Source organism: Labrus mixtus, chromosome 12 (assembly GCF_963584025.1).
Source record: "Labrus mixtus chromosome 12, fLabMix1.1, whole genome shotgun sequence".
Taxonomy (NCBI): domain Eukaryota; kingdom Metazoa; phylum Chordata; class Actinopteri; order Labriformes; family Labridae; genus Labrus; species Labrus mixtus.
This window is the reverse complement of record NC_083623.1, coordinates 2471636-2497200: the sequence shown is the minus strand read 5'-3', so window position 1 is coordinate 2497200 and position 25565 is coordinate 2471636. Positions and strand designations below refer to the sequence as shown.

Here is a 25565-nt window from a genome sequence, read left to right as displayed (position 1 = left end):
TCTCTGTTTCAAATGTGCTCTCCTTGTGATGTCACAGTGGGATTCTGGTAAAAAAAAAAATCCCCTCCCCTCCCCTGGTATCTCCACCCATGGACTCCACCCCCAGACTACAGCAAGACTTTTGAGTAGGTCCTCCATTTTCACTCTCGCTACAGAGGAGTGATGTCTACGGTAAAACTCGGGGGGGGGGGGGGGGGGGGGCTCATTGCATTTAAAGAGACACACACACCAAAACGGAGCGTTCTGAGAGAGCTGGTTTATACAGGGTCACAAACCTCCTCTGGTGCTTGATTCATGTTATATTTTGACCAAAGCACAGCACAGATGTTTCATTTAGACCACAGGGGGACTGTTTGAAAAGGTGGAGGAGGGGACTGTTTTAAAAGGTGGAGGAGGGGACTGTTTGAAAAGGTGGAGGAGGGGACTGTTTGAAAAGGTGGAGGAGAGGACTGTTTGAAAAGGTGGAGGAGAGGGACTGTTTGAAAAGGTGGAGGAGAGGGACTGTTTGAAAAGGTGGAGGAGGGGACTGTTTGAAAAGGTGGCGGAGGGGACTGTTTGAAAAGGTGGAGGAGGGGGATAATATGTCCTCTTTAATAATTTTGGATTTTGTCAACTAGGAAAAACATGGAAGTGTTGACAGAAATGTCTGAGTTTAATACAGACCTTTGACTCAAACTGGTAACTATAATCATTCTTCCTCAGTTTGCTGGTTTATAACTGCCCTGCTCCTACTTGATGTGTGTATAACTACCTCCCTTTACGGCTTGTATTTGTCACATCTGCATGTAGATGACAGTACTCCAAGTTAAAGACTGTTACAGGAGTTGTTACGACAGCGTTATGTTTACGGCACTAGACTGCTTTACGACAGACAGAACATGCTTTTGCACTGCGTTATTTTCTCTCCTTAAAATGGAGCTGTATGTTGATCACCTACAATAAACCTGTGTGGTAAAAGTAACTCGACCCTCGATCATTCTACAATATTTAGAAGTTTTGTACCTCCTTATACTGAGAGTATACTTTACTTGATGTTTATATTCAACCCTGCTTTTATTTTGAAATAAAGTGAGTGTGACACCTTTTCTAAAATCTGAAAGGAGAAGTGTTTTTAAAAGAGAAATGTTCTCTGTTGTAAACAAGTATCTCTCTCAAACCGCTCCTCTTCCTGGAATGAATCGTAGTTCGATCAGCCCTCCCTCTTCTTCCTGCTCTCAAACACAGCCTGCTGCACTCTGTCCTCATACTTCATGGTTCCCTCCCCTTTAGAGCTACAGTTTGAGGATGGGTGTAACCAACAACACCTGCACAGTCACATGCACATCCACATGCTTTGTAGATCAGAGGTGAAACTTGTTTTCAGTTATGAGGAAGTGAATCTCAGACAGTCGTTGTTACCGAGAGGAAAAATGGCACAGAAAGGAGTTCAGCTGAGCCAGGAAACCTTCTCTTGTTCGATCTGTCTGGATCTCCTGAAGCATCCGGTGACCCTTTCCTGTGGACACAGTTACTGTAAGAAGTGTATTAAAAGCCACTGGGATAAAGAGGATGAGAAGACAGTCTACAGCTGCCCTCAGTGTAGACAGACCTTCACAGCGAGGCCTGACCTGAGGAAAAACACCATGTTGGCAGATTTAGTGGAGAAGCTGAAGAAGACTGGACTCCAAGCTGCTCCTGCTGATCACTGCTATGCTGGATCTGAAGATGTGGCCTGTGATGTCTGCACCGGGAGAAAACTGAAAGCCTGTAAGTCCTGTCTGCAGTGTCTGGCCTCTTACTGTGAGAAACACCTCCAGCCTCATTTTGAAGCACCTCCATTTAAGAAACACAAGCTGGCGGAGCCCTCCAAGAAGCTCCAGGAGAACGTCTGCTCTCGTCATGATGAGGTGATGAAAGTATTTTGTCGCACTGATCAGCAGTCTATCTGTTATCTCTGTTTAATGGATGAACACAAAGGTCATGACACAGTCTCAGCTGCAGCAGAAAGGAGCGAGAAGCAGAGAGAGCTGAAGGTGAGTCGACAAAACATCCAGCAGAGAATCCAGGACAGAGAGAAAGATGTGAAGCTGCTCCAAAAGGAGGTGGAGGCTATCAATGGCTCCGCTAATAAAACAGTGGGGAACAGTGAGAAGATCTTCACTGAGCTGATCCGTCTCATGGAGAAAAGATGCTCTGATGTGAAGCAGCAGGTCAGATCCCAGCAGCAAACTGAAGTGAGTCAAGTCAGAGAGCTTCAGGAGAAGCTGGAGCAGGAGATCACTGAGCTGAAGAGGAGAGACGCTGAGATGAAGAAGCTGTCACACACACAGGACCACAACCAGTTTCTACACGACTACCCCTCACTGTCACCACTCAGTGAATCTACACACTCATCCAGCATCAAGATCCGTCCTCTGAGGTTCTTTGAGGACGTGACAGCGGCTGTGTCAGAAGTCAGAGATAAACTACAGGACGTCCTGAGAGAGAAATGGACAAACATCTCACAGACAGTGACTGAAGTGGATGTTTTACTGCCAGAACCAGAGCCCAAGACCAGAGCTGAGTTCTTAAAATATTCATGTGACATCACACTGGATCCGAACGCAGCAAACACACGGCTGTTATTATCTGATGAGAACAGAAAAGTAACATTTACGAAAGAGACCAATCCTTATTCTAGTCACCCAGACAGATTCACTGGTTGGTGTCGGCAGGTCCTGAGTAAAGAGAGTCTGACTGGACGTTGTTACTGGGAAGTGGAGTGGAGAGGAGAAGGAGGAGGAGTTGATGTAGCAGTCACATACAAGAATATCAGCAGAGCAGAGAGATTGAATGAGTGTGTATTTGGATGTAATGACAAATCTTGGGCGTTAGATTGTAATAACAACAGTTATAACTTTTATTACAACAATGTCAAGACTCCTGTCTCAGGTCGTCAGTCCTCCAGAGTAGGAGTGTACCTGGATCACAGAGCAGGTATTCTGTCCTTCTACAGCATCTCTAAAACAATGACTCTCCTCCACAGAGTCCAGACCACATTCACTCAGCCTCTACATGCTGGACTCAGGTTTTATTCTCATGGAGCCTCTGCTGAGTTGTGTAAACTGAAATAGACAGAAGTCATTAACGAGACAGATGTTTAACTTGCTGTTTTAAATCTTCAACTTGATTTTTATCCACGCTCGTTCCTGAGATCTGATCGTGGTCACCTGTCAATCAAACTTTATGGGTGGTACTTTGACCTCTTCTCGTCTGTTCTGTAAATGTTTGAGTGTCTTTAAGTGACACTCCTTCCTGTGTCTGTTTAGCCGTGGACTCTTTCACTGCTCAGGATGACTTTTGTTCACCTGAACTGACATTTCTCTGAGTGATAAATATCAACTTCTCTCCACTCTCCATGTTTGATTATTTGTTTTCATACATTTATATTTTCTGTTGTTTCTGTTCTGATTCAGGAGTCTGACGAGAGAGAGAGAGAGAAAGCAGCAAACTTTTCTTTCATGCTGATTTTCTCTTCTCACCACTTTGTACATTTGTAGAAAATCTATAAAATCACACTTAAAGAAATGAGTTAGTCAGAATAAATGTTGTTGTTGATATTCAAAGTGATGTAAAAACACACTTTACTGATTTGATGTGTGAACAAACTGAAGTTTGACATCCTGAATAAACACACATAAACTAAATGTTTTCTTCTGGTCTTCATTGCAAACTATGGAAAGCCATTTCCGCCAGTTGAAAAAAAAACATTTAAAGGGGACATATTGTGAAAAATCCACTTGTACAGTGTTTTTGAACATATATCTGTGTAACCTGAGAGTCTACTGACCCATAAAATGTTAAATAAACCCATTCAGTCCTTTGTTTGTGGTCTGCATAAGTCTTACAACACAGAGAAAAATGCTCCTTATTAAATGTGCTCTCCTTGTGATGTCACAGTGGAATTCTGGTAAAAAAAAAAAAAAAATCCCCTCCCCTCCCCTGGTATCTCCACCCATGGACTCCACCCCCAGCCTAGAACAAAACTTTTGCGCAGGTCCTACATTTTTATTCTCACTACAGAGGAGTGATGTCTACAGGGAAAACTCAGGGCAGGGGGTCTTTGCATTTAAAAAATAGAACGTTCTCAGTGAACATAGGCAATTCCTCTTCCTCTACAGCCAATCTGTCCTGCGGGGTCCCTCAAGACTCCATCCTAGGCCCTATTCTTTTCTCCATTTACATGCTCCCGCTTGGAAAAATCATGGAAAAGCACAACATTTCGTATCACTGTTACGCAGATGATACCCAACTATACCTACCCATAAACCCAAAAAATCAATCAGACTTCAATTCTCTTACATAGTGCCTGGAAGACATCAAATGCTGGATGGCCCATAATCTCTTACAGCTGAATGAGAACAAAACTGAAGTGATTCTTTTTGGCCCCTCCGAAGCCATAAAACAGGTCCCAAGCAGGTTAGGTCATCTTTCCTCCCTCATCAAGCCACACGCTAAGAACTTTGGAGTAATACTTGATTCTGCCTTCACATTTGAATACCAGATCAAATCAGTAGTTAAAACCAGTTTCTTTCAGCTAAGAACCATCTCAAAACTTAAACCGATCCTCTCCTTTCATGATTTTGAAATAATAATCCGCACACGCTTTCATCTTGTCCCGTCTCGACTACTGTAACTCCCTGTACTTGGGGATCAGTCAGTCATCTCTATCACGACTGCAACTGGTTCAAAATGCTGCAGCCAGGCTGCTTACTGGCTCACGTAAAAGGGAGCATATCAGCCCTGTTTTAGCCTCTCTTCACTGGCTTCCAATTCGTTACAGAATTGATTTTAAGGTTGCATTGTTTGTTTTTAAAGCACTAAATGGCCTGGCACCCTCTTATATTACGGATCTCCTCAGCCCATACACAACAACCAGGCCCCTCAGATCCTCTAACATGGGCCTCCTAGCTGTACCTCACTCTCACTATAAACTTCGAGGTGACAGAGCTTTTGCGGTCAAGGCCCCTCGCTTGTGGAACAGCCTTCCTCCCTCAGTGAGGTCTGCCCCCTCTGTGGAATCTTTTAAGTCCCGCCTCAAAACACACTTTTACACTTTGGCCTTTGAGTCCTAGTTAGGTTGCTTATACTTCTTTCAAATGTACTTCTATCAAATGTCTTATAATATTATTGTCTAATTATATTGTTAGTATTATGTCTGCATGTGTGTAGGCAAACATTTATGTGTGAGTTTTGCCTTGTTATTATTATTTTTGTTTTTTAATCTGTATTTGCTCTTGTTTCATGTACAGCACTTTGGTCAGTTGTTGCTGTTTTTAAATGTGCTTTATAAATAAATGTGATTGATTGATTGATTTAAAGAGACACACACACCAAAACGGAGCGTTCTGAGAGAGCTGGTTTATACAGGGTCACAAACCTCCTCTGGTGCTTGATTCATGTTATATTTTGACCAAAGCACAGCACAGATGTTTCATTTAGACCACAGGGGAACTGTTTGAAAAGGTGGAGGAGGGGACTGTTTGAAAAGGTGGAGGAGGGGACTGTTTGAAAAGGTGGAGGAGGGGACTGTTTGAAAAGGTGGAGGAGGAGGACTGTTTGAAAAGGTGGAGGAGGGGACTTTTTGAAAAGGTGGAGGAGGGGACTGTTTGAAAAGGTGGAGGAGGGGGATCATATGTTCTCTTTAATGAGAGGTTCTAGAGAGCAGCATATCAATCTGGACCACTGTTATCCTGAAATACACCTGGAGCTCCTTTTCAACAGGTCAAAACTCTCCTTTTTATACATTTAGTGAAAGAGCCAATAAATGAAGTTATCAGGTTGATCCCTCTGCATGATGAGCAAGAGACATTTTGTCTGATATGCAAATGAATGGAAAATAAACACAGCGGACTCAGTGTGCAAGGTGTCTGTGAGTAAAGTTTTTTTAATGGATCTGAAAAAAATGGCCTCTGTGCAAAGGCCTTTACACCCACTTTTTTTAATCATACTTGTAACATAATGAGACAGTTACATTTTTTAAATCTACAAGCAGTGTCTAACTTCCCCAACAGAGAAAAGAAAAGTGGAATAACACAACAAAGCTAAAATTCTCCCTTCTTTCTGATTCATCATTAATGTGTGTTGTGTTCACTGCGTAGGAGGATCCTGAAGAAGGTGTGGCTTACGCCTCCGTCAGCTACACCAAGAAATGTCACAGCAAAGCCAAGGTAAGCGCTCTGATTGGACACACAACTGTTCATTTATATCGAGCTAAATGCTTCATGTAGCATGCTAACCAAAATAACAACGCTAACATGCTGAGGCCAAGCAGGAGCGCTAGCTGAAGGCTCCTTTCAGATATGAGCTCCTGACATTTTAAGCTTGGGGGTGAAAGGTCACAGGGGAGGGATAATAACTTGTTCCCAAAATATATTTTTCCTGTTCCCACAAAATCATTATCTGGTATTCAAGATAATAATAAGCTTGTGTGCACAAAATAGAAACTAGTTCCAACAAGACAAATGTCATCTGCGAGCAAGATACAAACTTTTCCAACAACATAATGATCTGGTGCGCACAAGGTATTCAATTTTCACAAGAATAATAACTAGTTCCCAAAATATGAATATCTTGTCAGACATGTAATGGAAGAATTCTGTCTACTGTCGAGGACACATTTTACTTACAGCTCGCTTGAGAAATGCTCCAACAATTTAATACGTAATATTCTTGTTTTGTCTTTACCCAAGATGAAGGTTTCTCACAAATAGCTAAATATCAAAGATACTCAGACTTGAAGTTTCCTTGACATTACTGTTGTGCGACATGTTAAAATGTATGACAAAATGTATTTGATATTTGACTCCGCCTGTATCTGCAATCCTTTATATAGGCATTAAGGTTTTTCTGTGAAGCATGTGTATATAACCCCAGGCATATTGTGATTACTTGGAGCTTTCCTTCAGACTGTATTGACAGTCAGACTTTTAAACATATATTTAGACTATATATAATCATATTGCATGTTATCATATATAAAGTGTAACATAACTATATTATCTTTCTATGTTTTCATATTACATTGCTCTATGATGTGATTTCTTTGTGGACTGTTTAATATCTTTTGCCTTAATTTACAGCTTTGAAAAGAATAATATTCCACAATATTTAACAATTTCTCTCCCAATGTTAAACTCAGAATGCTCATATTTAGAAAATATGGTAACGTCATAAAGTGTTTGAGTTTATTAAGTAAAATCACGTAATCTAATTCAAATCATGAAGTTATTGGAGGTCGCCTCTCCCCCTCTGAGTGGAGACCCGCCCCTCCCTCTGATATAGACATGCAGTCAACTTCTCAGTTAGTTGTCTTTTGGGTCTGTTGTCTTTTAGTTGTGTTTTGTTTCCGTCCCGTCAAGTCGTCTTTTGATTCTCAAGAGAGTGATCAGCTGTAGTGATGTGAAAAGCAGTTCTTTTCAGTGTACTGAATCAGTAGAATCAGTTCAGTAAAGTGATTCGTTTAAAAGATTTGTTCACTGAATCGTTCACTGAATCGTTCAGTACTTCTCTGCAGCTCTGTCTGTGAATCAGAATTTAATAAACTGAAACACGGCCGAACGTTTAGCTCTGCTCGCGATCGTACTGAGAACAGCCGGTGGTGAATAATAAACCAATGAGCTGAGAATTTAGTTGGATAAAGTTACAGTTTGCAAACTGAAAGCTGCTAAAACAATCACATTTATTTTCCCCGACCGTTCTGTTCAGTACGTTCAGTACACGTTCAGTTCACAAATCACTGACTGACTGACTGAGAGGAAGAGAGAGTCTCGGAGCTCCCGTTCAGTGAACGAATCACTCACTGAGCATCAGTCAGGGCGCGGTCTCACTGGTCATCTGTACCGTGCTGTACCCAAGCTCAATTGCCCCCCCGCTGTGCCATTCCCACGCTGGCCGGCACCGCCCGCGGTCACACTACACAGGACTATCCGTGCCTAAGCACGATTACCTCTTGTACATAACGTCTTAATACAACACATGCTGAACGGGAGCTCCGAGTCACTCTCTTCCTCTCAGTTCGTTCAGTGAACGAAACACTGACTGAACGTGAACGAGCGAGACTGCGAGTCACCAGCCTCAGTCACACACACACACACACACACACACACACACACACACACAGACACACACACTGTCCTGACTGAAACACGATCGTTAGTGGATGTTAAAACAGTCAGCTGAGTGAAATTAAGTTGGATATAAAAGCCGTTTGCAAACTGACAGCAGCTATAAAAAGCACAGACATTTTCGCGACACCTAAATGTTAAATAATATATTTTCTACTTCCTCAATTTTGGAGACATGAGAGGGAGAAGTAGGGGCGAGCTTTAGTGACACAGAGCTCCCGACCGACTCCGTCCTGTTGGTTCAGTCAGTACGTATCACTGACATGAAAAGGAGAGGGAGGGCGGGCTTTGAGCAACTCTTACGGTCTAGAGAGAGAGAGACACGAGACGGGAGAGAGGAGAGCGCAACTGAAGTTGAGAAAGGAACGACTCTTTTCAGGAAGTGATTCAGTTCAGTTCGTTCACCCAGATGATTCGTTCGTTTTGAACGAATCGTTCATGACCGACACATCACTAATCAGCTGGTCTGACCACTACTCTTATGATATAATCTTTTGTGTTTCCTTTTTCCACGTTTTCGCCGCACGTAAACATCACGTGTCGTTTTTCATTCATTCTTATTGTAAACAACTCATTTTTATCTGACTAAAGATAACTTGAATTGGCCACAAGTTTTATCTCGAGTTAGTTAATTTTCGCAAGACTTTTAATTCTTCTGATCTACTCGTAGCCACTGAGACAGACAATCCAGCTTCGGCTGCTGAGCATCAACTTCACACTGCTGTGTGATGTCACTTCTAACTGACTGTTGAGACAGTCATTTGGCTGGCAGAAGTTCTGGTGGATCAGAAAAGCGATCCGTCATTAACTTAAAGCTGGACCACGTGGGGAGTTTGACTGAACATCACTTAAGTAAGGTTTCCTGAAACAGCTTCTGCCTCGGGAGATTCGAGGAAGGGTCAGTAGCTCCAAGTTATCATTCTCTCAAAACATAGTTCCCCTAATCACATTTTTCTTTAAATCCTTACAAAACCATTTATCATTTTATTTATTACTTTCACCATTGTGACGATACCATAATGGGTAAATTAGAATCAAACAATTTCATTTCCATAATTTCGTTATTAAAGTCGTACAAATTATAATCTTTGATATTTACTTTATTAATCTGCATTATTGTTCATGATTCCTGTAATAAAATCACACGTAATCATTTAGAACTTTGTCTGTGTTTATTTAATGATTGAAGTGATCCTAGAGAACTTTTACTGATATTCTGATATGAGACTGAATAATTAATTAACTTATACAGTTAAAGTTCATTTCTTCCTTTAACAGGAAGTGGTGCTCCTGAGGAATAATTAGAATATAATATCTTAATAAATTAATTAATAATAATAATAATAAATAATAAGACGTGGACGTGTTGACAGAAATGTCTGAGTTTAATACAGACCTTTGACTCAAACTGGTAACTATAATCATTCTTCCTCAGTTTGCTGGTTTATAACTGCCCTGCTCCTACTTGATGTGTGTATAACTACCTCCCTTTACGGCTTGTATTTGTCACATCTGCATGTAGATGACAGTACTCCAAGTTAAAGACTGTTACAGGAGTTGTTACGACAGCGTTGTGTTTACAGCACTAGACTGCTTTACGACAGACAGAACATGCTTTTGCACTGCGTTATTTTCTCTCCTGAAAATGGAGCTGTATGTTGATCACCTACAATAAACCTGTGTGGTAAAAGTAACTCGACCCTCGATCATTCTACAATATTTAGAAGTTTTGTACCTCCTTATACTGAGAGTATACTTTACTTGATGTTTATATTCAACCCTGCTTTTATTTTGAAATAAAGTGAGTGTGACACCTTTTCTAAAATCTGAAAGGAGAAGTGTTTTTAAAAGAGAAATGTTCCCTGTTGTAAACAAGTATCTCTCTCAAACCGCTCCTCTTCCTGGAATGAATCGTAGTTCGATCAGCCCTCCCTCTTCTTCCTGCTCTCAAACACAGCCTGCTGCACTCTGTCCTCATACTTCATGGTTCCCTCCCCTTTAGATCTACAGTTTGAGGATGGGTGTAACCAACAACACCTGCACAGACACATGCACAGACACATGCTTTGTAGATCAGAGGTGAAACTTGTTTTCAGTTATGAGGAAGTGAATCTCAGACAGTCGTTGTTACCGAGAGGAGAAATGGCGCAGAAAGGAGTTCAGCTGGACCGGGAAACCGTCTCTTGTTCGATCTGTCTGGATCTCCTGAAGGATCCGGGGACTCTTACCTGTGGACACAGTTACTGTAAGAAATGTATTAATAGCCACTGGGATAAAGAGGATGAGAAGACAGTCTACAGCTGCCCTCAGTGTAGACAGACCTTCACAGTGAGGCCTGACCTGAGGAAAAACACCATGTTGGCAGATTTAGTGGAGGAGCTGAAGAAGTCTGGACTCAAAGCTGCTCCTGCTGATCACTGCTATGCTGGATCTGAAGATGTGGCCTGTGATGTCTGCACCGGGAGGAAACTGAAAGCCTGTAAGTCCTGTCTGCAGTGTCTGGCTTCTTACTGTGAGAAACACCTCCAGCCTCATTTTGAAGCACCTCCATTTAAGAAACACAAGCTGGCAGAGCCCTCCAAGAAGCTCCAGGAGAACGTCTGCTCTCGTCATGATGAGGTGATGAAGATATTCTGTCGTACTGATCAGCAGTCTATCTGTTATCTCTGTTTAATGGATGAACACAAAGGTCATGACACAGTCTCAGCTGCAGCAGAAAGGAGCGAGAAGCAGAGAGAGCTGGAGGTGAGTCAACAAAACATCCAGCAGAGAATCCAGGACAGAGAGAAAGATGTGAAGCTGCTCCAACAGGAGGTGGAGGCTATCAATGGCTCCGCTGATAAAACAGTGGGGAACAGTGAGAAGATGTTCACTGAGCTGATCCGTCTCATGGAGAAAAGACGCTCTGATGTGAAGCAGCAGGTCAGATCCCAGCAGCAAACTGAAGTGAGTCGAGTCAGAGAGCTTCAGGAGAAGCTGGAGCAGGAGATCACTGAGCTGAAGAGGAGAGACGCTGAGATGAAGAAGCTGTCACACACACAGGACCACAACCAGTTTCTACACGACTACCCCTCACTGTCACCACTCAGTGAATCTACACACTCATCCAGCATCAAGATCCGTCCTCTGAGGTTCTTTGAGTACGTGACAGCAGCTGTGTCAGAAGTCAGAGATAAACTACAGGACGTCCTGAGAGAGAAATGGACAAACATCTCACAGACAGTGACTGAAGTGGATGTTTTACTGCCAGAACCAGAACCAGAGCCCAAGACCAGAGCTGAGTTCTTAAAATATTCATGTGACATCACACTGGATCCAAACACAGCACACAGACAGCTGTTATTATCTGATGGGAACAGAAAAGTAACACGCACGAGTCAGACCAATCCTTATTCTAGTCACCCAGACAGATTCACTGGTTTGTTACAGGTCCTGAGTAAAGAGAGTCTGAGTGGACGTTGTTACTGGGAAGTGAAGAGGAGAGGAAGAGGAGTTTCTGTAGCAGTCACATACAAGAATATCAGCAGAGCAGGGCGTTCGAATGAGTGTAGATTTGGATTTAATGACAAATCTTGGATGTTATATTGTAACAACAACAGTTATAACTTTTGGTACAACAGTGTCAGCACTCCTGTCTCAGGTCCTCAGTCCTCCAGAGTAGGAGTGTACCTGGATCACAGAGCAGGTATTCTGTCCTTCTACAGCATCTCTGAAACCATGACTCTCCTCCACAGAGTCCAGACCACATTCACTCAGCCTCTACATGCTGGACTCGAGATTTACAGCTCTGTTTGTGTTGGAGCCTCTGCTGAGTTGTGTAAACTGAAATAGACAGAAGTCATTAACGAGACAAATGTTTAACTTGCTGTGTTTTAAATCTTCAACTTGATTTTTATCCACGCTCGTTGCTGAGATCTGATCGTGGTCACCTGTCAATCAAACTTTATGGGCGGTACTTTGACCTCTTCTCGTCTGTTCTGTAAATGTTTGAGTGTCTTTAAGTGACACTCCTTCCTGTGTCTGTTTAGCCGTGGACTCTTTCACTGCTCAGGATGACTTTTGTTCACCTGAACTGACATTTCTCTGAGTGATAAATATCAACTTCTCTCCACTCTCCATGTTTGATTATTTGTTTTCATACATTTATATTTTCTGTTGTTTCTGTTCTGATTCAGGAGTCTGAAGAGAGAGAGAGAGAGCAGCAAACTTTTCTTTCATGTTGATTTTCTCTTCTCACCACTTTGTACATTTGTAGAATATCTATAAAATCAGACTTAAAGAAATGAGTTAGTCAGAATAAATGTTGTTGTTCATATTCAAAGTGATGTAAAAATGTCCTCTGAGGTGTTTTAAAAATGTAATCCTCCTGATTAAATCAATAAGGAGATAAATCATTGTTTTCTGAGTGGAGATTCTGATCAAACAAAGTGATTGTGTGGATGAAGTGAATGTGTTCATGAAATGATTGAACACACTTTACTGATTTGATGTGTGAAGAAACTGAAGTTTGACATCCTGAATAAACTCACATGAACTAAATGTTTTCTTCTGGTCTTCATTGTAACTATGGAAGCCCATTTCCGCCAGTTAAAAAAATAAAAATGAAAACTTGGCTTCGTTGAGAATTTTTTTTTGCTCATAATAAGTCGAAATTATGAGGTTAAAAGTCAAAACATTTAAAGGAGACATATTATTTAAAATCCTCTTCTTCAGTGTTTCTGAACATATATCTGTGTAACCTGAGAGTCTACTGACCCACAACATGTGAAATAAACCATCCAGTCCTTTGTTTGTGGTCTGCATAAGTCTTACAACACAGAGAAAAATGCTCTGTTTCAAATGTGCTCTCCTTGTGATGTCACAGTGGATTTGTCAGAATATGTCCCCTTTAAGATTTTTAAGAATTGGCCTTCTTTTCTTGCACATCATGTCTTTTGAGGTTTACGTTGATACCTTTAATGAGCAGGTGCTCATCACAGCGTCCACCATTTTCACCTCGTTCTTCTGAAGTCATGCTTTTTGCCTCCTGAGAACTCCCCTCTCCCGTCACTTCTCAAGCCTGGTTTACACTTCTGATGAATCGTAGCTACAGCGTAGTGAGCACTACATACTAGTGTGTCTGTGAAGCTCTGAAAAAAACTACAAATGCTAGTTGGCGGTCCGATTTCAATCATGCTTGTTACAGTATATGTCCAGTTTTTGGTTCTGCCACATTCTCTGCTTGTTAGTTTATTAATTTATTTGAATCAGGGACAGTGTGCAAAAAAACCCATTACTCTCAATAGAGAAGAGATGCTTTGTACCACATTTAGCTAACTAGCTAATTTCCATCTCTTGTCCCTGTTTGTGAACAGGTAACCATGGCAACTGGAACTGAGCATTTAATGTTGAGAGTTTGAGATGATACATATTGAGCAGTAGTTGATTCCACCTACTCGTAGCGTTCTTCCTTCTGCAGAATTTTCAAAACAGCGGGGATACCGGACAAGTTGTGAATGCAGAAAATACGATGCTACCCAGAGCGCTCTGCGTTGTTTCGATGTGTAGTTTGAGGAGGTGTAGGTAAAGGGTCAAGCGGACTTTGGCAAAAATCCGACGCATAAATATAAATCTGGCTTTTGGAACGTGTGTGAACAGGCAGCTTGTCCTGGAAAACTTCTAGAGAAGTGAACGTGCATGTGTGAAAAAGGCTGAAGTCTCTGCTGGAACAGTCACACTAAAGATTTATTTTGGGGCTTTTTATGCCTTTATTGTAGAGACAGGACAGTGGATAGAGTCAGAAACCAGAGAGAGAGAGAGCGGAAGAGTGGGGAACAACATGCGTGAGAGGCGCCACAGGTCAGACCCGAACATGAGCCGTCCGCTTCGAGGACTTCAGCCTCTGTACATGTAGTGGGCGCTCCAACCACTAGGCCACCAGCTCCCTGAAGAGAGATGATATTTTTGCTCGGCCCCTGTAGCCTAGCCGTCTTGTAGCGTCAGAGGCTGTAGTCCTCGTTTCAGCGGTCGCAGGTTTGGGTACCACCTCGGCCCTTCTTTGCACGTCCCCCCTCCCCCTCTCTCTCTCCTCCTAGCATTTCCTGTCTCCCTTCAGCCGTCCTGACTGATGAAGGCAAAAAGGCCGTATTATTTTCTTATCTGAACTTTTTCTTTTCTGTGTTTTTTTTTTTTTTTTTTAAGACAAATCTTTCTCAGTCTGCCTTTGAATCGATTCTCTTCTTCAACATGAGGCTCTTCCCTCGTATATCTTTTGGCTCGTTTCATTTTTAATCCCTTTACATTTATAAAATCTGAAACAATCAGCACTTTGAAATGAACTCCTTTTAGTCTCCAAACATCTCAGGGCCGAGAAATAAACATTCAAAAACACGACAGAAACTTCCCCGACAGCACAAATCAAACTGTTAAGTCCAAAGAAGTGCTTCTTGCGTCTGTGTTTCTTTTAATGCTGAAATGGATCCACTCCATCTGGAAGAGACACAACAAGCACTGAGCTACGTCTGAGACCTGTGACCTGGAAGTCAAACTTCAGGAAAACGCTTTTCTTTCTTTCTTTCTAAAGATAACTTGAATTGGCCCACAAGTTTTATCTCGAGTTAGTTAATTTTCGCAAGACTTTTAATTCTTCTGATCTACTCGTAGCCACTGAGACAGACAATCCGGCTTCAGCTGCTGAGCATCAACTTCACACTGCTGTGTGATGTCACTTCTAACTGACTGTTGAGACAGTCATTTGGCTGGCAGAAGTTCTGGTGGACCAGAAAAGCGATCCGTCATTAGCTTAAAGCTGGACCACGTGGGGAGTTTGACTGAACATCACTTAAGTAAGGTTTCCTGAAACAGCTTCTGCCTCGGGAGATTTGAGGAAGGGTCAGTAGCTCCAAGTTATCAGTCTCTCAAAACATAGTTCCCCTAATCACATTTTTCTTTAAATCCTTACAAAACCATTTATCATTTTATTTATTACTTTCACCATTGTGACGATACCATAATGGGTAAATTAGAATCAAACAATTTCATTTCCATAATTTCGTTTTTAAAGTCATACAAATTATAATCTTTGATATTTACTTTATTAACCTGCATTATTGTTCATGATTCCTGTAATAAAATCACACGTAATCATTTAGAACTTTGTCTGTGTTTATTTAATGATTGAAGTGATCCTAGAGAACTTTTACTGATATTCTGATATGAGACTGAATAATTAATTAACTTATACAGTTAAAGTTCATTTCTTCCTTTAACAGGAAGTGGTGCTCCTGAGGAATAATTAGAATATAATATCTTAATAAATTAATTAATAATAATAATGATAATAAATAATAAGACGTGGACGTGTTGACAGAAATGTCTGAGTTTAATACAGACCTTTGACTCAAACTGGTAACTATAATCATTCTTCCTCAGTTTGCTGGTTTATAACTGCCCTGCTCCTACTTGATGTGTGTATAACTACCTCCCTTTACGGCTTGTATTTGTCACATCTGCATGTAGATGACAGTACTCCAAGTTAAAGACTGTTACAGGAGTTGTTACGACAGCGTTATGTTTACGGCACTAGACTGCTTTACGACAGACAGAACATGCTTTTGCACTGCGTTATTTTCTCTCCTGAAAATGGAGCTGTATGTTGATCACCTACAATAAACCTGTGTGGTAAAAGTAACTCGACCCTCGATCATTCTACAATATTTAGAAGTTTTGTACCTCCTTATACTGAGAGTATACTTTACTTGATGTTTATATTCAACCCTGCTTTTATTTTGAAATAAAGTGAGTGTGACACCTTTTCTAAAATCTGAAAGGAGAAGTGTTTTTAAAAGAGAAATGTTCTCTGTTGTAAACAAGTATCTCTCTCAAACCGCTCTTCTTCCTGGAATGAATCGTAGTTCGATCAGCCCTCCCTCTTCTTCCTGCTCTCAAACACAGCCTGCTGCACTCTGTCCTCATACTTCATGGTTCCCTCCCCTTTAGATCTACAGTTTGAGGATGGGTGTAACCAACAACACCTGCACAGTCACATGCACAGACACATGCTTTGTGGATCAGAGGTGAAACTTGTTTTCAGTTATGAGGAAGTGAATCTCAGACAGTCGTTGTTACCGAGAGGAGAAATGGCGCAGAAAGGAGTTCAGCTGGACCGGGAAACCGTCTCTTGTTCGATCTGTCTGGATCTCCTGAAGCATCCGGTGACTCTTACCTGTGGACACAGTTACTGTAAGAAATGTATTAATAGCCACTGGGATAAAGAGGATGAGAAGACAGTCTACAGCTGCCCTCAGTGTAGACAGACCTTCACAGCGAGGCCTGACCTGAGGAAAAACACCATGTTGGCAGATTTAGTGGAGGAGCTGAAGAAGTCTGGACTCAAAGCTGCTCCTGCTGATCACTGCTATGCTGGATCTGAAGATGTGGCCTGTGATGTCTGCACCGGGAGAAAACTGAAAGCCTGTAAGTCCTGTCTGCAGTGTCTGGCTTCTTACTGTGAGAAACACCTCCAGCCTCATTATGAAGCACCTCCATTTAAGAAACACAAGCTGGCGGAGCCCTCCAAGAAGCTCCAGGAGAACGTCTGCTCTCGTCATGATGAGGTGATGAAGATATTCTGTCGTACTGATCAGCAGTCTATCTGTTATCTCTGTTTAATGGATGAACACAAAGGTCATGACACAGTCTCAGCTGCAGCAGAAAGGAGCGAGAAGCAGAGAGAGCTGGAGGTGAGTCAACAAAACATCCAGCAGAGAATCCAGGACAGAGAGAAAGATGTGAAGCTGCTCCAACAGGAGGTGGAGGCTATCAATGGTTCCGCTGATAAAACAGTGGGGAACAGTGAGAAGATGTTCACTGAGCTGATCCGTCTCATGAAGAAAAGACGCTCCGATGTGAAGCAGCAGGTCAGATCCCAGCAGCAAACTGAAGTGAGTCGAGTCAGAGAGCTTCAGGAGAAGCTGGAGCAGGAGATCACTGAGCTGAAGAGGAGAGACGCTGAGATGAAGAAGCTGTCACACACACAGGACCACAACCAGTTTCTACACGACTACCCCTCACTGTCACCACTCAGTGAATCTACACACTCATCCAACATCAAGATCCGTCCTCTGAGGTTCTTTGAGTACGTGACAGCGGCTGTGTCAGAAGTCAGAGATAAACTACAGGACGTCCTGAGAGAGAAATGGACAAACATCTCACAGACAGTGACTGAAGTGGATGTTTTACTGCCAGAACCAGAACCAGAGCCCAAGACCAGAGCTGAGTTCTTAAAATATTCATGTGACATCACACTGGATCCAAACACAGCACACACACAGCTGTTATTATCTGATGGGAACAGAAAAGTAACACGCACGAGTCAGACCCATCCTTATTCTAGTCACCCAGACAGATTCACTGGATGGGAGCAGGTCCTGAGTAAAGAGAGTCTGAGTGGACGTTGTTACTGGGAAGTGAAGAGGAGAGGAAGAGGAGTTTCTGTAGCAGTCACATACAAGAATATCAGCAGAGCAGGGCGTTCGAATGAGTGTAGATTTGGATTTAATAACAAATCTTGGATGTTATATTGTAACAACAACAGTTATAACTTTTGGTACAACAATGTCCACACTCCTGTCTCAGGTCCTCAGTCCTCCAGAGTAGGAGTGTACCTGGATCACAGAGCACGTATTCTGTCCTTCTACAGCATCTCTGAAACCATGACTCTCCTCCACAGAGTCCAGACCACATTCACTCAGCCTCTACATGCTGGACTCAGGTGTTTTGGAGCCTCTGCTGAGTTGTGTAAACTGAAATAGACAGAAGTCATTAACGAGACAGATGTTTAACTTGCTGTGTTTTAAATCTTCAACTTGATTTTTATCCACGCTCGTTGCTGAGATCTGATCTGATCGTGGTCACCTGGTCACCAAACTTTATGGGCGGTACTTTGACCTCTTCTCGTCTGTTCTGTAAATGTTTGAGTGTCTTTAAGTGACACTCCTTCCTGTGTCTGTTTAGCCGTGGACTCTTTCACTGCTCAGGATGACTTTTGTTCACCTGAACTGACATTTCTCTGAGTGATAAATATCAACTTCTCTCCTCTCTCCATGTTTGATTATTTGTTTTCATACATTTATATTTTCTGTTGTTTCTGTTCTGATTCAGGAGTCTGAAGAGAGAGAGAGAGAGAGAGCAGCAAACTTTTCTTTCATGCTGATTTTCTCTTCTCACCACTTTGTACATTTGTAGAAAATCTATAAAATCACACTTAAAGAAATGAGTTAGTCAGAATAAATGTTGTTGTTCATATTCAAAGTGATGTAAAAATGTCCTCTGAGGTGTTTTAAAAATGTAATCCTCCTGATTAAATCAATAAGGAGATAAATCATTGTTTTCTGTGAGTGGAGATTCTGATCAAACAAAGTGATTGTGTGGATGAAGTGAATGTGTTCATGAAATGATTGAACACACTTTACTGATTTGATGTGTGAAGAAACTGAAGTTTGACATCCTGAATAAACTCACATGAACTAAATGTTTTCTTCTGGTCTTCATTGTAACTATGGAAGCCCATTTCCGCCAGTTAAAAAAATAAAAATGAAAACTTGGCTTTGTTGAGAATTTTTTTTTGCTCATAATAAGTCGAAATTATGAGGTTAAAAGTCAAAACATTTAAAGGAGACATATTATTTAAAATCCTCTTCTTCAGTGTTTCTGAACATATATTTGTGTAACCTGAGAGTCTACTGACCCACAACATGTGAAATAAACCATCCAGTCCTTTGTTTGTGGTCTGCATAAGTCTTACAACACAGAGAAAAATGCTCTGTTTCAAATGTGCTCTCCTTGTGATGTCACAGTGGATTTGTCAGAATATGTCCCCTTTAAGATTTTTAAGAATTGGCCTTCTTTTCTTGCACATCATGTCTTTTGAGGTTTACGTTGATACCTTTAATGAGCAGGTGCTCATCACAGCGTCCACCATTTTCACCTCGTTCTTCTGAAGTCATGCTTTTTGCCTCCTGAGAACTCCCCTCTCCCGTCACTTCTCAAGCCTGGTTTACACTTCTGATGAATCGTAGCTACAGCGTAGTGAGCACTACATACTAGTGTGTCTGTGAAGCTCTGAAAAAAACTACAAATGCTAGTTGGCGGTCCGATTTCAATCATGCTTGTTACAGTATATGTCCAGTTTTTGGTTCTGCCACATTCTCTGCTTGTTAGTTTATTAATTTATTTGAATCAGGGACAGTGTGCAAAAAAACCCATTACTCTCAATAGAGAAGAGATGCTTTGTACCACATTTAGCTAACTAGCTAATTTCCATCTCTTGTCCCTGTTTGTGAACAGGTAACCATGGCAACTGGAACTGAGCATTTAATGTTGAGAGTTTGAGATGATACATATTGAGCAGTAGTTGATTCCACCTACTCGTAGCGTTCTTCCTTCTGCAGAATTTTCAAAACAGCGGGGATACCGGACAAGTTGTGAATGCAGAAAATACGATGCTACCCAGAGCGCTCTGCGTTGTTTCGATGTGTAGTTTGAGGAGGTGTAGGTAAAGGGTCAAGCGGACTTTGGCAAAAATCCGACGCATAAATATAAATCTGGCTTTTGGAACGTGTGTGAACAGGCAGCTTGTCCTGGAAAACTTCTAGAGAAGTGAACGTGCATGTGTGAAAAAGGCTGAAGTCTCTGCTGGAACAGTCACACTAAAGATTTATTTTGGGGCTTTTTATGCCTTTATTGTAGAGACAGGACAGTGGATAGAGTCAGAAACCAGAGAGAGAGAGAGCGGAAGAGTGGGGAACAACATGCGTGAGAGGCGCCACAGGTCAGACCCGAACATGAGCCGTCCGCTTCGAGGACTTCAGCCTCTGTACATGTAGTGGGCGCTCCAACCACTAGGCCACCAGCTCCCTGAAGAGAGATGATATTTTTGCTCGGCCCCTGTAGCCTAGCGTCAGAGGCTGTAGTCCTCGTTTCAGCGGTCGCAGGTTTGGGTCCCCCCTCCCCCTCTCTCTCTCCTCCTAGCATTTCCTGTCTCCCTTCAGCCGTCCTGACTGATGAAGGCAAAAAGGCCGTATTATTTTCTTATCTGAACTTTTTCTTTTCTGTGTTTTTTTTTTTTTTTTTTAAGACAAATCTTTCTCAGTCTGCCTTTGAATCGATTCTCTTCTTCAACATGAGGCTCTTCCCTCGTATATCTTTTGGCTCGTTTCATTTTTAATCCCTTTACATTTATAAAATCTGAAACAATCAGCACTTTGAAATGAACTCCTTTTAGTCTCCAAACATCTCAGGGCCGAGAAATAAACATTCAAAAACACGACAGAAACTTCCCCGACAGCACAAATCAAACTGTTAAGTCCAAAGAAGTGCTTCTTGCGTCTGTGTTTCTTTTAATGCTGAAATGGATCCACTCCATCTGGAAGAGACACAACAAGCACTGAGCTACGTCTGAGACCTGTGACCTGGAAGTCAAACTTCAGGAAAACGCTTTTCTTTCTTTCTTTCTAAAGATAACTTGAATTGGCCCACAAGTTTTATCTCGAGTTAGTTAATTTTCGCAAGACTTTTAATTCTTCTGATCTACTCGTAGCCACTGAGACAGACAATCCGGCTTCAGCTGCTGAGCATCAACTTCACACTGCTGTGTGATGTCACTTCTAACTGACTGTTGAGACAGTCATTTGGCTGGCAGAAGTTCTGGTGGACCAGAAAAGCGATCCGTCATTAGCTTAAAGCTGGACCACGTGGGGAGTTTGACTGAACATCACTTAAGTAAGGTTTCCTGAAACAGCTTCTGCCTCGGGAGATTTGAGGAAGGGTCAGTAGCTCCAAGTTATCAGTCTCTCAAAACATAGTTCCCCTAATCACATTTTTCTTTAAATCCTTACAAAACCATTTATCATTTTATTTATTACTTTCACCATTGTGACGATACCATAATGGGTAAATTAGAATCAAACAATTTCATTTCCATAATTTCGTTTTTAAAGTCATACAAATTATAATCTTTGATATTTACTTTATTAACCTGCATTATTGTTCATGATTCCTGTAATAAAATCACACGTAATCATTTAGAACTTTGTCTGTGTTTATTTAATGATTGAAGTGATCCTAGAGAACTTTTACTGATATTCTGATATGAGACTGAATAATTAATTAACTTATACAGTTAAAGTTCATTTCTTCCTTTAACAGGAAGTGGTGCTCCTGAGGAATAATTAGAATATAATATCTTAATAAATTAATTAATAATAATAATAATAAATAATAAGACGTGGACGTGTTGACAGAAATGTCTGAGTTTAATACAGACCTTTGACTCAAACTGGTAACTATAATCATTCTTCCTCAGTTTGCTGGTTTATAACTGCCCTGCTCCTACTTGATGTGTGTATAACTACCTCCCTTTACGGCTTGTATTTGTCACATCTGCATGTAGATGACAGTACTCCAAGTTAAAGACTGTTACAGGAGTTGTTACGACAGCGTTATGTTTACGGCACTAGACTGCTTTACGACAGACAGAACATGCTTTTGCACTGCGTTATTTTCTCTCCTGAAAATGGAGCTGTATGTTGATCACCTACAATAAACCTGTGTGGTAAAAGTAACTCGACCCTCGATCATTCTACAATATTTAGAAGTTTTGTACCTCCTTATACTGAGAGTATACTTTACTTGATGTTTATATTCAACCCTGCTTTTATTTTGAAATAAAGTGAGTGTGACACCTTTTCTAAAATCTGAAAGGAGAAGTGTTTTTAAAAGAGAAATGTTCTCTGTTGTAAACAAGTATCTCTCTCAAACCGCTCTTCTTCCTGGAATGAATCGTAGTTCGATCAGCCCTCCCTCTTCTTCCTGCTCTCAAACACAGCCTGCTGCACTCTGTCCTCATACTTCATGGTTCCCTCCCCTTTAGATCTACAGTTTGAGGATGGGTGTAACCAACAACACCTGCACAGTCACATGCACAGACACATGCTTTGTGGATCAGAGGTGAAACTTGTTTTCAGTTATGAGGAAGTGAATCTCAGACAGTCGTTGTTACCGAGAGGAGAAATGGCGCAGAAAGGAGTTCAGCTGGACCGGGAAACCGTCTCTTGTTCGATCTGTCTGGATCTCCTGAAGCATCCGGTGACTCTTACCTGTGGACACAGTTACTGTAAGAAATGTATTAATAGCCACTGGGATAAAGAGGATGAGAAGACAGTCTACAGCTGCCCTCAGTGTAGACAGACCTTCACAGCGAGGCCTGACCTGAGGAAAAACACCATGTTGGCAGATTTAGTGGAGGAGCTGAAGAAGTCTGGACTCAAAGCTGCTCCTGCTGATCACTGCTATGCTGGATCTGAAGATGTGGCCTGTGATGTCTGCACCGGGAGAAAACTGAAAGCCTGTAAGTCCTGTCTGCAGTGTCTGGCTTCTTACTGTGAGAAACACCTCCAGCCTCATTATGAAGCACCTCCATTTAAGAAACACAAGCTGGCGGAGCCCTCCAAGAAGCTCCAGGAGAACGTCTGCTCTCGTCATGATGAGGTGATGAAGATATTCTGTCGTACTGATCAGCAGTCTATCTGTTATCTCTGTTTAATGGATGAACACAAAGGTCATGACACAGTCTCAGCTGCAGCAGAAAGGAGCGAGAAGCAGAGAGAGCTGGAGGTGAGTCAACAAAACATCCAGCAGAGAATCCAGGACAGAGAGAAAGATGTGAAGCTGCTCCAACAGGAGGTGGAGGCTATCAATGGTTCCGCTGATAAAACAGTGGGGAACAGTGAGAAGATGTTCACTGAGCTGATCCGTCTCATGAAGAAAAGACGCTCCGATGTGAAGCAGCAGGTCAGATCCCAGCAGCAAACTGAAGTGAGTCGAGTCAGAGAGCTTCAGGAGAAGCTGGAGCAGGAGATCACTGAGCTGAAGAGGAGAGACGCTGAGATGAAGAAGCTGTCACACACACAGGACCACAACCAGTTTCTACACGACTACCCCTCACTGTCACCACTCAGTGAATCTACACACTCATCCAACATCAAGATCCGTCCTCTGAGGTTCTTTGAGTACGTGACAGCGGCTGTGTCAGAAGTCAGAGATAAACTACAGGACGTCCTGAGAGAGAAATGGACAAACATCTCACAGACAGTGACTGAAGTGGATGTTTTACTGCCAGAACCAGAACCAGAGCCCAAGACCAGAGCTGAGTTCTTAAAATATTCATGTGACATCACACTGGATCCAAACACAGCACACACACAGCTGTTATTATCTGATGGGAACAGAAAAGTAACACGCACGAGTCAGACCCATCCTTATTCTAGTCACCCAGACAGATTCACTGGATGGGAGCAGGTCCTGAGTAAAGAGAGTCTGAGTGGACGTTGTTACTGGGAAGTGAAGAGGAGAGGAAGAGGAGTTTCTGTAGCAGTCACATACAAGAATATCAGCAGAGCAGGGCGTTCGAATGAGTGTAGATTTGGATTTAATAACAAATCTTGGATGTTATATTGTAACAACAACAGTTATAACTTTTGGTACAACAATGTCCACACTCCTGTCTCAGGTCCTCAGTCCTCCAGAGTAGGAGTGTACCTGGATCACAGAGCACGTATTCTGTCCTTCTACAGCATCTCTGAAACCATGACTCTCCTCCACAGAGTCCAGACCACATTCACTCAGCCTCTACATGCTGGACTCAGGTGTTTTGGAGCCTCTGCTGAGTTGTGTAAACTGAAATAGACAGAAGTCATTAACGAGACAGATGTTTAACTTGCTGTGTTTTAAATCTTCAACTTGATTTTTATCCACGCTCGTTGCTGAGATCTGATCTGATCGTGGTCACCTGGTCACCAAACTTTATGGGCGGTACTTTGACCTCTTCTCGTCTGTTCTGTAAATGTTTGAGTGTCTTTAAGTGACACTCCTTCCTGTGTCTGTTTAGCCGTGGACTCTTTCACTGCTCAGGATGACTTTTGTTCACCTGAACTGACATTTCTCTGAGTGATAAATATCAACTTCTCTCCTCTCTCCATGTTTGATTATTTGTTTTCATACATTTATATTTTCTGTTGTTTCTGTTCTGATTCAGGAGTCTGAAGAGAGAGAGAGAGAGAGAGCAGCAAACTTTTCTTTCATGCTGATTTTCTCTTCTCACCACTTTGTACATTTGTAGAAAATCTATAAAATCACACTTAAAGAAATGAGTTAGTCAGAATAAATGTTGTTGTTCATATTCAAAGTGATGTAAAAATGTCCTCTGAGGTGTTTTAAAAATGTAATCCTCCTGATTAAATCAATAAGGAGATAAATCATTGTTTTCTGTGAGTGGAGATTCTGATCAAACAAAGTGATTGTGTGGATGAAGTGAATGTGTTCATGAAATGATTGAACACACTTTACTGATTTGATGTGTGAAGAAACTGAAGTTTGACATCCTGAATAAACTCACATGAACTAAATGTTTTCTTCTGGTCTTCATTGTAACTATGGAAGCCCATTTCCGCCAGTTAAAAAAATAAAAATGAAAACTTGGCTTTGTTGAGAATTTTTTTTTGCTCATAATAAGTCGAAATTATGAGGTTAAAAGTCAAAACATTTAAAGGAGACATATTATTTAAAATCCTCTTCTTCAGTGTTTCTGAACATATATTTGTGTAACCTGAGAGTCTACTGACCCACAACATGTGAAATAAACCATCCAGTCCTTTGTTTGTGGTCTGCATAAGTCTTACAACACAGAGAAAAATGCTCTGTTTCAAATGTGCTCTCCTTGTGATGTCACAGTGGATTTGTCAGAATATGTCCCCTTTAAGATTTTTAAGAATTGGCCTTCTTTTCTTGCACATCATGTCTTTTGAGGTTTACGTTGATACCTTTAATGAGCAGGTGCTCATCACAGCGTCCACCATTTTCACCTCGTTCTTCTGAAGTCATGCTTTTTGCCTCCTGAGAACTCCCCTCTCCCGTCACTTCTCAAGCCTGGTTTACACTTCTGATGAATCGTAGCTACAGCGTAGTGAGCACTACATACTAGTGTGTCTGTGAAGCTCTGAAAAAAACTACAAATGCTAGTTGGCGGTCCGATTTCAATCATGCTTGTTACAGTATATGTCCAGTTTTTGGTTCTGCCACATTCTCTGCTTGTTAGTTTATTAATTTATTTGAATCAGGGACAGTGTGCAAAAAAACCCATTACTCTCAATAGAGAAGAGATGCTTTGTACCACATTTAGCTAACTAGCTAATTTCCATCTCTTGTCCCTGTTTGTGAACAGGTAACCATGGCAACTGGAACTGAGCATTTAATGTTGAGAGTTTGAGATGATACATATTGAGCAGTAGTTGATTCCACCTACTCGTAGCGTTCTTCCTTCTGCAGAATTTTCAAAACAGCGGGGATACCGGACAAGTTGTGAATGCAGAAAATACGATGCTACCC

At 41.6% G+C, this 25565-nt stretch overlaps 4 protein-coding genes across 4 annotated transcripts; all 4 read left to right on the top strand.

The window, feature by feature from the left end:
* Window positions 1–1393: 1393 nt before the first annotated feature.
* Window positions 1394–3665, top strand: LOC132984608 (tripartite motif-containing protein 16-like). Its single transcript, XM_061051467.1, has one exon. It carries the CDS (start codon window positions 1410–1412, stop codon window positions 3090–3092), a length of 1683 nt encoding a protein of 560 aa, XP_060907450.1. The 5' UTR covers window positions 1394–1409; the 3' UTR covers window positions 3093–3665.
* Window positions 3666–10014: 6349 nt separating this feature from the next.
* Window positions 10015–12683, top strand: LOC132984607 (tripartite motif-containing protein 16-like). Its single transcript, XM_061051466.1, has one exon. The coding sequence runs from the start codon at window positions 10128–10130 to the stop codon at window positions 11973–11975; it is 1848 nt and encodes a 615-aa protein (XP_060907449.1). The 5' UTR covers window positions 10015–10127; the 3' UTR covers window positions 11976–12683.
* Window positions 12684–16022: 3339 nt separating this feature from the next.
* On the top strand, window positions 16023–18654 carry LOC132984606 (tripartite motif-containing protein 16-like). The gene has a single exon (XM_061051464.1). It carries the CDS (start codon window positions 16103–16105, stop codon window positions 17933–17935), a length of 1833 nt encoding a protein of 610 aa, XP_060907447.1. The 5' UTR covers window positions 16023–16102; the 3' UTR covers window positions 17936–18654.
* Window positions 18655–21954: 3300 nt separating this feature from the next.
* LOC132985443 (tripartite motif-containing protein 16-like) lies at window positions 21955–24586 on the top strand. The gene has a single exon (XM_061052822.1). It carries the CDS (start codon window positions 22035–22037, stop codon window positions 23865–23867), a length of 1833 nt encoding a protein of 610 aa, XP_060908805.1. The 5' UTR covers window positions 21955–22034; the 3' UTR covers window positions 23868–24586.
* The last annotated feature ends 979 nt before the right edge of the window (window positions 24587–25565 follow it).